This window comes from Coptis chinensis, chromosome 2, assembly GCF_015680905.1.
Source record: "Coptis chinensis isolate HL-2020 chromosome 2, ASM1568090v1, whole genome shotgun sequence".
NCBI lineage: Eukaryota > Viridiplantae > Streptophyta > Magnoliopsida > Ranunculales > Ranunculaceae > Coptis > Coptis chinensis.
In genome coordinates this window covers 57,100,086-57,114,244 of record NC_141457.1, presented here as the reverse complement: position 1 = coordinate 57,114,244, position 14,159 = coordinate 57,100,086, and the positions used below count along the sequence as shown (strand labels likewise).

General features: G+C 36.3%; 1 protein-coding gene across 2 annotated transcripts; it reads right to left on the bottom strand.

Moving 5' to 3' along the window:
• Positions 1–5,377: 5,377 nt before the first annotated feature.
• Positions 5,378–13,921, bottom strand: LOC147516774 (uncharacterized). Of its 2 annotated transcripts, none has more exons than XM_086589226.1 (4): positions 13,309–13,921; positions 13,112–13,227; positions 12,675–13,030; positions 5,378–6,207 (listed from the first exon to the last, which is right to left on the bottom strand). In XM_086589226.1, the coding sequence occupies exons 1-4, from the start codon at positions 13,420–13,422 to the stop codon at positions 5,924–5,926; spliced, it is 870 nt and encodes a 289-aa protein (XP_086445352.1). In that variant the 5' UTR covers positions 13,423–13,921; the 3' UTR covers positions 5,378–5,923. The 2 variants fall into 2 exon arrangements, with proteins under 2 accessions (XP_086445352.1, XP_086445354.1); XM_086589228.1 differs by having other exon boundaries at positions 5,378–6,201; positions 13,309–13,731.
• Between the last annotated feature and the right edge of the window lie 238 nt (positions 13,922–14,159).

The following is a 14,159-nucleotide window of genomic DNA, read 5'->3' as shown; positions in this document are numbered from 1 at the left end:
TACTACTAACTTATCTAGAATTTATAAAACTTATCTAAATAACTTATCTAACTTATTTAAATTCCAACTTATCTAAATTTATCTAAATTCTAATGTGCTGATGATATTAATTCTCATAGCCTTCTTATCGACAAACTCTTCGGAGAGTATTTCCTTGGTGTTGTGAATCCTCTATATAATAAAGCACAATCTTTATAAAAACGTACTCAAATAAATTATTACTAATTTATCTAGAATTTATGAAACTTATCTAAATAACTTATTTAACTTATTTAAATTTTAATTTATTTAAAGTTATCTAAATTCTAACGTACTGATGATATTAATCCTCATAGCGATGGCTAATAGTTAATACAATCAGTACATCTGACGATAGACCGACATGATTAAATAGTAAGTTGATTCTAATTAGGAAACAATCTTTATGAAAACGTACTCAAAGAAACTACTACTAACTTATCTAGAATTTATGAAACTTATCTAAATAGCTTATCTAACTTATTTAAATTCTAACTTATCTAAATTTATCTAAAGTTATCTAAATTCTAACGTACTGATGATATTAGTTCTCATAGCCTTCTTATCGACAAACTCTTTGGAAAGTTAATAAAACAACTTGGTTTTTAAGTGGTTTGTGTGAATCCTACATCGGATGGCTAATAGTTAATACAATCAGTACATCTGACAGTAGACCGACACGATTAAAGAATAAGTTGATTCCAATTAGGAAACAATATTTATGAAAACGTACTCAAAGAAATTACTACTAACTTATCTAGAATTGATAAAACTTATCTAAATAACTTATCTAACTTATTTAAATTCTAACTTATCTAAATTTATCTAAAGTTATCTAAATTATAACGTACTGATGATATTAATCCTCATAACCTTCTTATTGACAAACTCTTCGGAGAGTATTTCCCTAGTGTTGTGAATCATCTATATAATAAAGCAGTTTGGTTTTTTATGGATTTATATCAAGCGGTCAGGGAGAAAACAGTTTTGGCATGATCTAACGGTAATTATAACACTTACTAATACCCACAAAATTAGGAAATAAGAATAAGAATCATTCATCGGGCTAATATCTCTTTTTCCTTCAAATCACTTTTAGTTTTGGGATGATCTAACGGTAATTATAACACTTACTAATACCCACGAAATTATCTCTTTTTTATTTAAATCACTTTTAGTTACCAATAAACAAATCAGTTTTAGTTACCGGAAAAAAAAAAAAATGACCCTACGTCTTTCACTCTTTCCTCTTCCTCTCAAAGATACCTTACAATTTTCTTCTTCCTAACCAGTAAGGTAACACCCTTCTTCTCACCCTGTCACGTTTGAGTGCAAGGATCTCCCGATGCAATCCTCAGTTTAAGGTAAAAAAATCTCATTACTTCGTTGTCAGTGAGTTTTGTTGCTTTTTCCATACTATTTTTTCATTAATCTTCTTCAATACTATCTTCTTCTCTTCAGTAAGAATTCTTAACATGATTTATCTATCTCGGTTCTCTCCACTACATCATGCTCTCTCCACCACTCTTAGTCTCTTCTTCAATATGTAATATTAATTTGTATTTAGTTTACATAGTGGTTTAGTGCATAGTTTTATGGGCGTAATGAAAACTATGCCTTTAACACTCAATTTAGATTTCGGCGGGATGGGATTTTGGCAAAATCCATTGATACATGAATAAATATTTTCTATTGAATACGATTTCTCGGGATTAAACGACAGTTGTGAAGGCAAATACATTTTAACGTCATTTTCTTCTAATTGTTCAAGTTTATTTCTATGTACAGAACAACAAAGAATCTACATTCATTTTGGTATGTACAGAGTGCAGAGACTTCAACGCTTCTTTTGCAAGATTGAACTAATCAATGGAAGGTTTACGTGTTGTTGAATGGGAACTTTTTTCACCAACATGGTGAGAACGGTCCGAAAGTTACAAGAAAATGTAAGAGTGAAGAATTAGCTATAATGGAAGCAAGTAAGTTAGTGAAAAAATTGTTTTTCACTATTTATATTTGAAAAGTTATGTCTTATTTGTCTGTAGATGTATGCTTCATTTTGTGCATTTTGTAGTTGTAAAGACGTGTAGAGTGGGAAGCTAAATGTAGAAGAATGTATCGTTTCCTAATCCCAAATGTTTGTGCTGGACTCATTCCCTATGTTTATTGTGTTGCATAAGTGCATGGTCAAGGATGTAACAACAACTAAAAGAGTATAAGTCAAGGCACAAGTAGAACTTCTACTTCTTATGATATCATCACTCGAGTATCGAGGATCAGTATCCTCTCTTCTTATCAGATTTTTGAATCCTCATAATTTATAATATGATATTTTAGTTTCGATAAATTTTTATATTAAGGTTGTAGTTTCTTGGATGTTTTCGGCCTCTTTGTATTGTGACTTTGTGTGCACTTATTAGGACTTCATAACCGTACCTCACAGTATATGAATTTAGTTATCATTTGACAATTATTAGTTATGTTAAATCCAGGTACAAAGGATTGTGGGTTGAATTGAAACCAACATTTTGAGAATGTGACACATGAAGACTACCTCACACTAAGATCGGAACAAGTAGATAAAGGTAGGCAAGAAATCACCCTCTTCATAAGATACAATTGAGTTGCATATTTGGGCTCAGAAGTTTGAAAACTAATGATTTATATCCTTGGATTGTATAACGAACGTAGCCAGATTGACAAAATATTATATTTTCATTATTGCATTGTGAAAGGTTGGCTATGGCTTTGTGATTAAGATTAGTTGCAAGAAGTGGCTACAGAAGTTCAGATTTCATTGTCAATTGGGCTCACTTTTTAATAGCTAGCTATTAAACTGCCCCATGTTGTCTTGAGCATTGGTTGTGGGCTGTCTTTAGCTTCCTACGCAGTAGTGTTGGTTGCATATATGCTGGATTTAGCAAGGATCCAATTTGTTTTTACTTATTAATAGATCTATGACTTTCACTATTATTATATTTATGCAAGAACTATCCAACGAAGGAAATAAAGACGACAATATTTTGGCAACTGACAGATTCTCCACCCATTGAAATTTGCAAATTGGGTATTATAGGCATTAAGAGCAAATTTTGGAAGTTCATTTGAGTATCAAACCTATTCCCAGTGGTATCTTTGAGTGGCAGATCGAACTATTCCCAATACAGTAGTATCTTTGAGTAGCAAACTTATAAATTTGTTTACAATAGCTATGTTTTAATTGGGCATATTTGAAGCTCCATGGGCTCTATATTGGTCATTTGAAATATCTTTGTTTGTTCAATGTAATGACATGCATAATTTGTAGTGCATCTTACATATGATCTCTTATGCATTTTTGTAGTAATTGTGTAATGGATATGATTAATTAGATACATTGAATTCATTTAGCTACTGTCTTCGAACTTTTGATGTTGACAAAATCAAGAAAACTCGAGAACTTTTTGTTACTTCAGCAGTTCATATTAGTTATTGCTTTTGTTGTTGGTTGTTGACACTTCGTTTGTCAGTCCATTGGATTGCAGACTTGCAGACATGTCCTTTAACATAAAACATTTGATATCAATTTGGGATCTTAATTGTTTGATCCAAGCATGTTCTACCGCAGGACTATCTGTATAACTATTGATGATAATAATTATGTGCTCATGATTGAATAAGTTAATCTCGCTATGTATTTAGTAAGATTAAAAACAAGCAAGCCAAAAGACCCACAAAATTTCTCTTAAGAAGATTGTCATTGACAAAAATTGCATTTGCTTGCTTAACGATACGGATGGGGTGTGCTTCAATGTTCAGTCTAAGTATACACATGTGCGACAAGTTCTCACTAAGAGCTTAATAGTGCTCCAACAGCGTTTGTATAACCCTTGAGCTTTAGGTTCTTATTGATAGCAATATATACCTTGGATTATAGGAGTTTGTTATTGACTTTTTATTTAATTTTCTAATTCTTATAAAGGAACTTAACAACTATTCAAGTTTTGTTGGCATAAGACATATTTACTCATGGGATTTGTAGCACTTGTGGGTGCATTACTTTTATGGGCATATTGCCATGTGAAATTGAGTATGTATGATGTACAAAAGTTCAATTTAAATGTAAAATAATAGTGAAAACACTCTTGATTTTTTCCCAATAAAATTGGGGTTAAAATAATAAATTGACACGATTTTATTTTACGAAATTCACCCATAATGACTCGAGTGGCATAGCCACAGGATAAATTCTAGTATATATATATGACATCCTTTTATATGTAACTGATTACTTTAGTCTCAAAATAATAAATGGATTTTGAACAAATTGGTGATTACCTAGTTCAAATATAGACATCATATCACAAGGACACCATAGATACTACTTAGAGTGCCTCTCGCGATAGCTATTGCTTGAATATTTTTAAATTGAATGAAAAATAATTATAGAAAGCCATAATAAGAGTCATCTTACAATATAGAGTTAAGATGGCAATTATACATAGCTCAGGTCGAACCCGGAACTAGGGCTGTCAATGGATCGGTTTGGATCGGGTTTTGGAAAATCCGAACCCAAACCGATAAGAAAATTGGAAACCCAAAACCAAACCGAACCGATAATATTTCGTTTAATCCGAAACCGAACCGAATTGATAAAATATATTGCAAACCGAACCCGAACCGAAAACTATAAAATTAATTAAATTTTAAATTAAATTAATTAATTTTAACCACACAATTGATAAAACATATACAAAATTAATCATAAATATTACTAAAATGCTATCTTATCGGTTCGGTGGAGGGCAAACCCAAAACCAAACCAATATCTTATCAGTTCGGTTCGGTTTCGGGTCGGTAGAGAGCAAACTAAATTATCAAAACCCAAACTGTTTTTTATCGGTTTGGTTCGGATCGGTTATCGAGTTATCGAAACCCATTCACAGCCCTACCCGGAACAGATTCAGTAATCAGTATCCATGAAGTAAAAACCTGGGCCTCTAGTCATGTAATGCACATGGAATTCAAAATTTTCAAAACAAAAGAGTGGAGGGGGCCGAGATGGAGTTTTCAGAGCTTCTTCAACCACATTCTCTCTAAAAATGTCCAAATTTTGGCGCATAATTTTCTTAGGGCATACAACCACGAAGCCCAATCACTGACATCAAGACACAAAACGGCCTAGAATAGATGGAGTCACTACTTCTATGTACAATGTGTTTCTTTTTGGTTCACGTCTATGGCGGAGTTCTTCCTCTTATTGGAATGAGTAACAAACAACAAATCCATATCCACTTCCATGTCCTTGTTACACTGAACACTGAACACCCATTGCAGTAGAAACAAATAATTATAGTAATAAAAACAGAGAGAGAGAGAGTTAAATTAACACTAGACAAATATACACATTATCTGTGCAAATATATCCTGCAAATTTGCAAAGTTTTCCAAATAAAATTTGAACTAGAGTTGGTGATGAGCAGAAGACTTGGCAAGTGTTTCCACTTTCCACTACAAAAATCCTATTGAAAATGTAGAGACCACGTGAAAAGTTTGCTGCCATTCAAAACTGCAAAAGTTTACCTGAATTGGCATTCTTTTAGAAAGATTTTGAAGGTGAAAACAGGAAACACCAACCAAGCCGTCCACTTATCTCCTGTTCTTGTTCAATTTCCAATTGCTAAAGTTAACAAGTTTGCAAACGAAACAAGTACAACGGGACTTTGTTAACTAAGATGGCATACTATGACCATACTTAGACAAGGAGGGTCACCTTGCCTGTCTGATCTCCCTCTTAGTTATGGGTTCGAAGAAAGGAGATGGAATCTTGTCTAGTAGATCAAAATCAAATCAGGACTCTATTCCATACGTATCACTACTCTAACAACAAAAACACGGCAGGTCTTGATGGGTAGCAGGTGAGAAGTTAAGATGGTGATGAACTGGGTATATCAGGACTTGAGTCGACCATATTATTTGACGAGGTAGCTTGATTGGTGCTTTCAACTTGTTTCTTACGGGTCTTGCCTCTATTTGTTTTTTGATCAGTACGGGCCTTGCCTCTATACATGTGTTTCTCACAGTACTTCTGATCTGGGTGACAATCCTTTGTACATCTCCAACTTTTACCATCTGTTCTTCTGCATCTCGTATCTGTTTCCACTCTCTTTTCACAACCTGCTGAGACAGTTCTGGTACGAGGAACTGAAACTAACCAAAAAAAAAAATCAATAAACAACCAAACCCTCTCGAACGAAAGCCAAAGGGGGAATGATGAAAGCAAAGCAGATACCAAAATACTGATATGTTATTTGAAAGTCAATCAAATATGATCCCATTTGTACACAGACCAAGGACAAACTAGACGGCATAGGACATGAGATACCTCCGACTTGTGAAAACATGCAAGAAAATCAAAACAAAGAGGGGGAAGCTCATTGAAAACAAAAAATCCTAGAATCCTAAAAGAACAAGAATGCAGGTGCCGACTAGCAAAGTCGGTAAAACCTTTGGATGATGATACCAGAGGTTTGGGGTTCGAACCCCGCCAGCATCAAAGAGTTACTGATCTCATTTAAAACAGGCTTGCCAATCAAAAAGAAAAAAAAGAAAAAAAAGAACAAGAATTACTTGAAATAAAATTAAAGCTAAAATGTTACAGACTTGTCACTGCTTTTGTCCAAGACTTTTAGGGACATTAATTTTTCATTTCTTATACATTTTGTGTTGGGCAGACATCTTCTAAAGGATATGATTTCCGGGGGTGGGGGTTAACAACAAAATAAACTTAGGCGTCACTAAAAGATCATGTGGAACTAACTTTTGCAGACATTTTTTGCTTTCTTTAATAAGCAAGCCAGTAACAGAAACATCCTACAAAACCATTTTACACTATTCAATGAATACTAAATAGAATAGTTTGAAACACGCCTGTCAAGGGGACTTAACAAAACATACTTAGTCGTCACAATAAAGACTTGATGTTAACTTTCGCAGACAATTTTTGTTTTCTGTAAAAACCAAGGCACCTTTCATTCAATGATCTTCCAGCAGTCAAACGCGTGAATAACAGAAAGGTTGTACAGATCCAATTTAAATTAATCAATGAAATTTAAATAGTTTGAAATACTCTAACAAGCCTGTGACATAAAATGGAAATACATGGAATGATTCTCTTTTACCCCCCTCCCCCCCCCCCTAATGCAAGTATTCTTCATTGCATAATGACTAGAATTTTAAAAATTATATTGCCTTTCAATTCCTATCTATCGATTTGGAGACCACCTATCAGGCTGCTCCTAAAGTTGGTCTAAGTGCACCGGATCCTAACTATAACTACAGTTGAAACTTCCACACCCTTTTCCCACTATTAAATGTATAAAATCGACAGATATGCAAAATACTATATTAAATTGGTATACACAATGATCAATTGCACATATAAATCTATTTAGTTTTAATTTTCAGTAAAGTTTAAGAATTGTCAAAAGTGCAATATCAAGCATCCCAGTGTATCATCTTTCCCTTATCACCATTCCTAAAAGTGTAGCGAACAAGAATGGAAGGATTATGTGATGCTTCCAATAGGGCTCTTCGATGTTGTGCCATAGGAGCATGTCTGCAAGCCAAAGAAGCTTGGGGGCTTCAACGTGAGATATGTTCACATGACCAACTCAGCTCTCTTGACTAAGTTGATATGGCGCAGAAGATCAAGTTCTTTGGAAGGAAATTACCAAGTCAAAATTTGGAACACCCCCCCCCCCCCCGCCCCCTAGGATGCTGATGTAGGGACGTAAATGGTTCCCACAACTGCATCCTTTGGCAAGCAAGAGCAAATTTAAAGAAATACCACCAAATTGGTTGGGAAGGGTAGTAATGTCCGATCCCAAAATGATGTTTCATGCCTCAAACCCTTCAAGGAAGAGTTTAGACAACTTTCGTTACGACAGTGCCAAAGATGGTTTGATAGCGGCTCATATGATATGGGATAACAACCAGCTCTCATGGGACTTCAAACTCAGACATAGTGCGAGGGATTGGCACATCGACGAACTGGTGCATATTTTGGGAGCTCTCCCCAACTACTCCCACTCAGATGAAGATGCCAAACTGGCTTAGGAAGGGACGAAAAATGGTAAATTTAGCTCACGGTTTTTCAACACATCGCTCATCTATAGCATTGTAACTCCTCCACAAAGTGCTTCACTGTTCACCTTTCCCTTGTTTGGCATAATGGGATCACTCTCGAGGCACAGTTCTTTAGTTGGTTTTTGCTTCAAGTGAAAATCATGACACGGGAGCAGCTTAGAATTAGAGGCAAAGATGTCTCCTCTCTTTTTGCACTTTGCGGCCTTGACTTTTTTTGTATTTTTTATCGGTAAATTTCACTTGTATTCATAGAACAATGTTCAAAAGTCTAAGTAGCAAGAGCTACTCGACCGCACTCAAACTCCCCAAGACCCCAATTAAGCAATTACAAAGCTCGCTCATCTCACTAGCCCATCCCAATTACACATGAAATCAACAAATGTTACACCCATAAACAATGGTGTAGCACGTCCCCAATCAAATAGGAGATCTTTGATTTCCTCTACCAACTTATGCAACTCCTTTCCGTTTTGTTCAAAAATCCTCGTGTTCCTTTCTTTTCATAGTGTCCATACAACAACGGAATTTTGTAGATGATCCGCTAGCCATTTGGCTTTGCTAGAGAGTGGACCCCATGATAATACTCTTGCCCAAGGCCTCATTAATATTTGATGGTGGCACCCATTCAATACTGGAAGATGCATAGAATAGTACCCAAATTCCGAAAGTGATGGGACACTTGAGGAGAAGGCAATCCACATTTTCTTCCAACATCTTGCAATACATGCACACATTGGGAATATTCATACTTCTCTGATTCAAATTGTCAATGGTTTGAATCCTACCCAAGTAAGTACCCCAACAAAAGAAAGCAACTTTATGTGGGATGGAGTGTTTCCAAATCCTCTTACATGGAAAATTGATGATCCTTTCATTCTCCTCAAACACCACTGAAGACTTCCTTAGCCAAAACTTGGTAAAATGATTTCACTATAAATGAATCATTGTCATCCCACACCCATAGCCTCTTATCCACTTCTCCAAATTTTCTACCCACTTCATATATTGCGGTCAAGAGATCTTCATATCTTCCAATCTCTCAATCATTGAGTCGCCTTCTAAGTGTCACGTTCCATTCCACACCATTAGCAGCTCTCTCCATGTCGTCTGAAGTAAGTGCTATTTTATTAGAGGCAAGTATGTAGATTCCACCAAATCGTTCTTTAAGTAAGGTCTCCTCCGTCCAAATGTTATCCCAAAAAGAAATGGATTCTCCAGCGTAGAGAAGAAAAGTAGTCCATTTAGCAAAAGTATTCCACCCACTAGTGATACCCCTCCAAAGAGTGATGCTAAATGGGATTCTAGGTTCCTTAATCAACCGCTTCCTCTCTCCCTCTCCATACTTATCCGCCACCACTTTACTTCACACATGATCCTCATCTTCCCCATACCTCCAAAGTCACTTGCCCAACAAACCTAGATTCGTAAACAAAGCATATTTGCAACCCAAACCACCCTTTTCTTCAGAAAGGCACACTCTATCCCATTTCACAAAGTTAATCTTCGATTTGTCACCTTCACTACCCCATAAGATTCTTCTAATTAACTTTTCTAAGTGTTTCACGACTCCCAAAGGAACTTTATAAAGTGAAAGATAATAGTTCGGAATATTAAAGAGAGTAGACTTATCAAAGTCAACCTCTCCCCTTTGGAAAGACACTTGGCTTTCCATCCCGCAAAACGAGAAGCAACTTTCTCTATCACCTTGTTCCAAATATCTCTCGATTTGCTCTTGGCTTCCAAGGGCAAACCCAAATATGTAGTAGGAAAGGATTCAACACCACACCTTAACAAATTGGCAATCTCTCCCCCAATCTGCTATTCGGTTTATGCTACTGACCTTACTCTTTGCGTGAGCGATCTCATGGAAAAAACTTGTGTTATCTTCACCTTCCCTGATGTAATGACTTTGGGATTTCTACCTCTAATTCATCTCGTCCTTTCTCATAAGAACTTGTAATTCAAATCGAAGGCTGGCTCGTTGGACTTCTCCGTCTTGGGACAGAACTTGGCTTTCCTCTTTTCTCTCCAAAATTTCAGTCTCTTGCATTTTGGACTTGATGAGCAAGTCAACATCTCTATTCCGAACTCGCAACCTGCTTTTAAGCTCCTTGCACCATAACTAGGTGTTCCTTTGAAAGAAAAAGACAGCCACCACTCCACGATCAAATCCACCGTGTTAGAATCTTTAAACCACATAAGTTCGAGCGGAACGGTAATGAGAATCTAGAAGATTGGCAACAATTCAAGACTATTACCCTATGATCAGAAACAAGTTTAGGCTCTATTTCCTTTGCTTGAGGGTAGCGTGCGTCCCAATCTGTTGAGGCTAGATACCTGACAATTCTGCTTAAACCTTTTCTATTTGACCAAGTATGTAAGGCATTGTTCAGCGGATAGTCCACCAATGAATTTTTGGATACAAAATCGTCAAAGATTTGCATATATTTTGTTATACTACTTCCAGTTCTCTTGTGCCTGAATGTTATGAGATTAAATTCTCCACCCAAACACCATGGCAACTCAGACCAAGCCCTCACATCCTCAAGTTCTTCAAAAAAATGAGCCCGAACACCATCCTTGTTAGGATTGTACACCCCAGTCATTAAACACACAAACCCAATTGTTTTCAGCGAGCATTCAACGGACAAATAAAAGGCGCCAAAAAGATGGTCGTTTACCTCAACAAGATGAGAATTTCAAGAAAATAAATTACCCCCCTCAAAGGCCCATCGAAGGAAAATGAAGGAACTGCCATGGATGTTTCCATACTTCCAGTAATATTAGGATGTTGCTCCTCTACCATTTTAGTCTCTTGCAACAAGAAAATTGTTGGGTTGTGAGTGCTCCTCAAAAGACATATAAGTGACTTGTCTAACTCTCGAGATAAAATCTTTCCTTTGGTGGGAGGCTAGGATGGGAGCCACTAGACCTCGCCTAATCACCTTCTTCTCAATTGTCCCTTCGCTTTTGGAACTTGGGTAATACTCTTCACATATTCCTACATTACTTGGATGCCACCAATACAATATTAAGGACGCTTTTGGGATGAATCTCATTTTGGGTCCACTCTCTAACAAAGCCAAATGCTTAGGGAATTACGTGCCAAACGCTATTGTGGGGACACTGAGGAAGGAATAAAGTATGAAGATTCTTGAACATAATGAAAGGAGGTGCATAGTTTAGTGCGGAAGTCAAAAAGTTTCTCTTTGTTTGTGTATATGCTTCTTTGTTGTCCAGACATGTAAAATTTAGTTGATTTTATGAGCCATTGGAATGGGATATTGAGATGAGCGAAATACTGTAATTGGGGGAGGTGTGCTGAGTGAGGTCGAGTAGCTCCTTTCTATTTGAAACTATAACAATGCAATCTCTGTCATCATTGTTATATTATTAATTCAAAGTGTACTTTACCAATCCAAAGAAAAATGTAATCAGTTTTTATCACAAAACAATAAATTTCTGCATAAGTTCTTACCATTAGGGGATTAAATAAGAACTAAAACCAGTCACCTTTTGATAATCATTCAACTTGAATGTAAATAAGTAAATATTCTCTTGTTCTCCCTGCAGTCTCATTCTCTTCCTCTTTCTCCTCAATCTCATCTTCTTTCTCTTTCCATGCACTCTCATTCTCTTTCACTTTATTGTTCTCCACTTCACTAATTGAAGGAGGAAACAATGGAGGTTCACAACAACTTAATCGACAGAACACTCTTTCCACTGTTCCATTTATTTCTTTCCCTATCCCATCATTGTGACATTCTCAAGTAACATTGTCAAACCAGCCCAAGATTCTATTTTCCAATAATTCGACCACCGACCTAAATACCAAGAATAATTGTTACCATCACCACATCTCATCTCCATAATCAAGACATTCTTCTTGTTAAATGTTATATGTTGCCTAATATCTAAGCTTCAATAGTTGACTCCTAACAAAATGTCCTCCCAAAACCGCACTCTAATACCCTTTCCACTATTGAATTTACAAAGATTCACCTATTCCTACTTGTTATTCATATAATCCCCATCCACAACCCTATGACAAAGTCACCGGCTTTGTAAATCATTGGTTTCCTTCAATCTCCTTATCCCAATCCAAATTTACAAAGGTAATAAAAGTATTGAGACTTCCTTTTCATTCCTATCTTTTTTGCTTTGGAGACAGCCGGTCAGGCTGCTCCAAAAGTTGGTCTGCAAGTCATACAAAAATTCATATATGAACTGGACCTAACTCCAGTTCAAACAACCACACCCTTTTCCCACTAATAATTGTTTTAAAAAAAAATTATATTACTATTAACTTAATTAACATGAGCCATGTATAAATGCACACAGTCTTCATCACAAAATATAAAGTTCTGGGTAAGTTAGTATACTAATGGGATTAGATAAGAACTCAAACATTTCAGCTTCTGAGACATCATTCAACTTTTACCTAGATCAGTCAATATTTAACAATAAAGGATAAACAAGCTAATAGTTTAAAATTAGATTAACATATATATAGAGAGAAGCCAGGTTACCAGAATCATCACGTACGGACGGAGAATCACCAGAACCTACAGCAACTTCACGTTCTTCCACTCGCACACTCCTCTTCCTCTTCTTCATCTTCTTCTTTACAGAAGTATCCAAACCCTCATCCTCTTTCTCCTTCCCCAAACTCTCAGTTTCTTTCTCTACCCCCTCAATCTCATCTCCATTCTCTTCCACTTTATCAGTCTCCACCTGAGTGATCAAAGGAGAAAACAATGGCAGTTCACGACCACTTAATCTACAAAACACTCTTTCAACTGTCCCATTTATTTCTTTCCCTATTCCATCATTATCCAATATCAACTCCCATACTGCTTTCGATGCCTTCTCAAGCGCCGGAACTCTACACATATAATCATAACTCCACAATAAGAAAACACAACAAAAAACATACAAAATCAAGAAAACAAAGGGCAATGCTTACTCGAGTTCTTGACGAAGAGCGTCAAAGAGTTCCCTCTTGGTATGTTTCTCTGCACCAGGACTATTAAGGACTTTACTCTCCTCCACCATTGTGATTGTACTGTTTTTTAGCTCTTCCTGTAACCAATAATAAAAAGAAGGTGCTATAACATTATTACGTAGTAATAAAAAGTAATAATTAAAAGGATAGATACGTACATTGGCTTTGAGGTGGTTGATGATTTTTAAACGGATAGCATCGATTGTACCGTCGTTCATTAACGACTCTAATACTTCTTGTGGTGTAATCACGCTTACAGATGTTGATCCCATTTCAAATTTTCGTTTCTAATAAGTAGCGGTTTTTGGAGGAGGAGTTGTTGTTGAGGACATTTTTTTTGGTCACAAACGGAGGTGAGGATTCGGGAAGCTTATTTATACTTGAAGATATTTCGACGAAATATTTCGCCCTATCAATAATCGGCAGATATTGACGATATTTTGGAGAAATTGGCTTCTATGCTGGAATGGGTCAAGAGTCAAGACTCAAGACTCAAGATCCAAAGAAGTTTAGGCGGCAGCAGCATACAAGATATTCTAGCTCAATTGGTTGTATACCTCTCTCATTATGGGATTTCTTTCTTGTCTAATTATCTGATGGCTCTTTGGGCTAGATGCTACGATGGGTGGACCAAAGAGTGAAAGCACTTGTGAACAAGGTGGAGGCAGTGTTGGGTCTACTCAAAATGGCGGCATCGGTGAGAGTCTTCCGGCTAGGCTCCCTTCGTGGTTGATGAGCCTTCGGGTTAGAGCCCATCAATGTAACCGGTGTGGGTCTGCCTTAACCCTCTAAATATATATATATTTTTTAAAAAAACAAAGAAGTTTAGCATAAAGAAATCATCGTAAAAGAGCATGTCTAATGGGGAGCTGCTAAAAGGTGCCACCTAAGTTTTTTTGGCAGTTCAGCAGTTTTAGCCAAACCAAGTCAAATTTGCCATGTGAAAACTGAAAAACATTTCCAATCGAGGTTTTAAAGTTGAAGTGCCAAATTGATACGGACGACATAA

What these genes read in the sequence shown, in the direction of transcription:
- LOC147516774 (XM_086589226.1), bottom strand. Translation starts at nt 13,422, where the DNA reads ATGGGATCAACATCTGTAAGCGTGATTACACCACAAGAAGTATTAGAG. An exon ending in GCTCTTCGTCAAGAACTCGA is followed by an intron (nt 13,031 to 13,111) that starts GTAAGCATTGCC and finishes TTATATGTGTAG; the next exon opens with AGTTCCGGCGCTTGAGAAGG. An exon ending in GTCCGTACGTGATGATTCTG is followed by an intron (nt 6,208 to 12,674) that starts GTAACCTGGCTT and finishes TTTTTTGGTTAG; the next exon opens with TTTCAGTTCCTCGTACCAGA.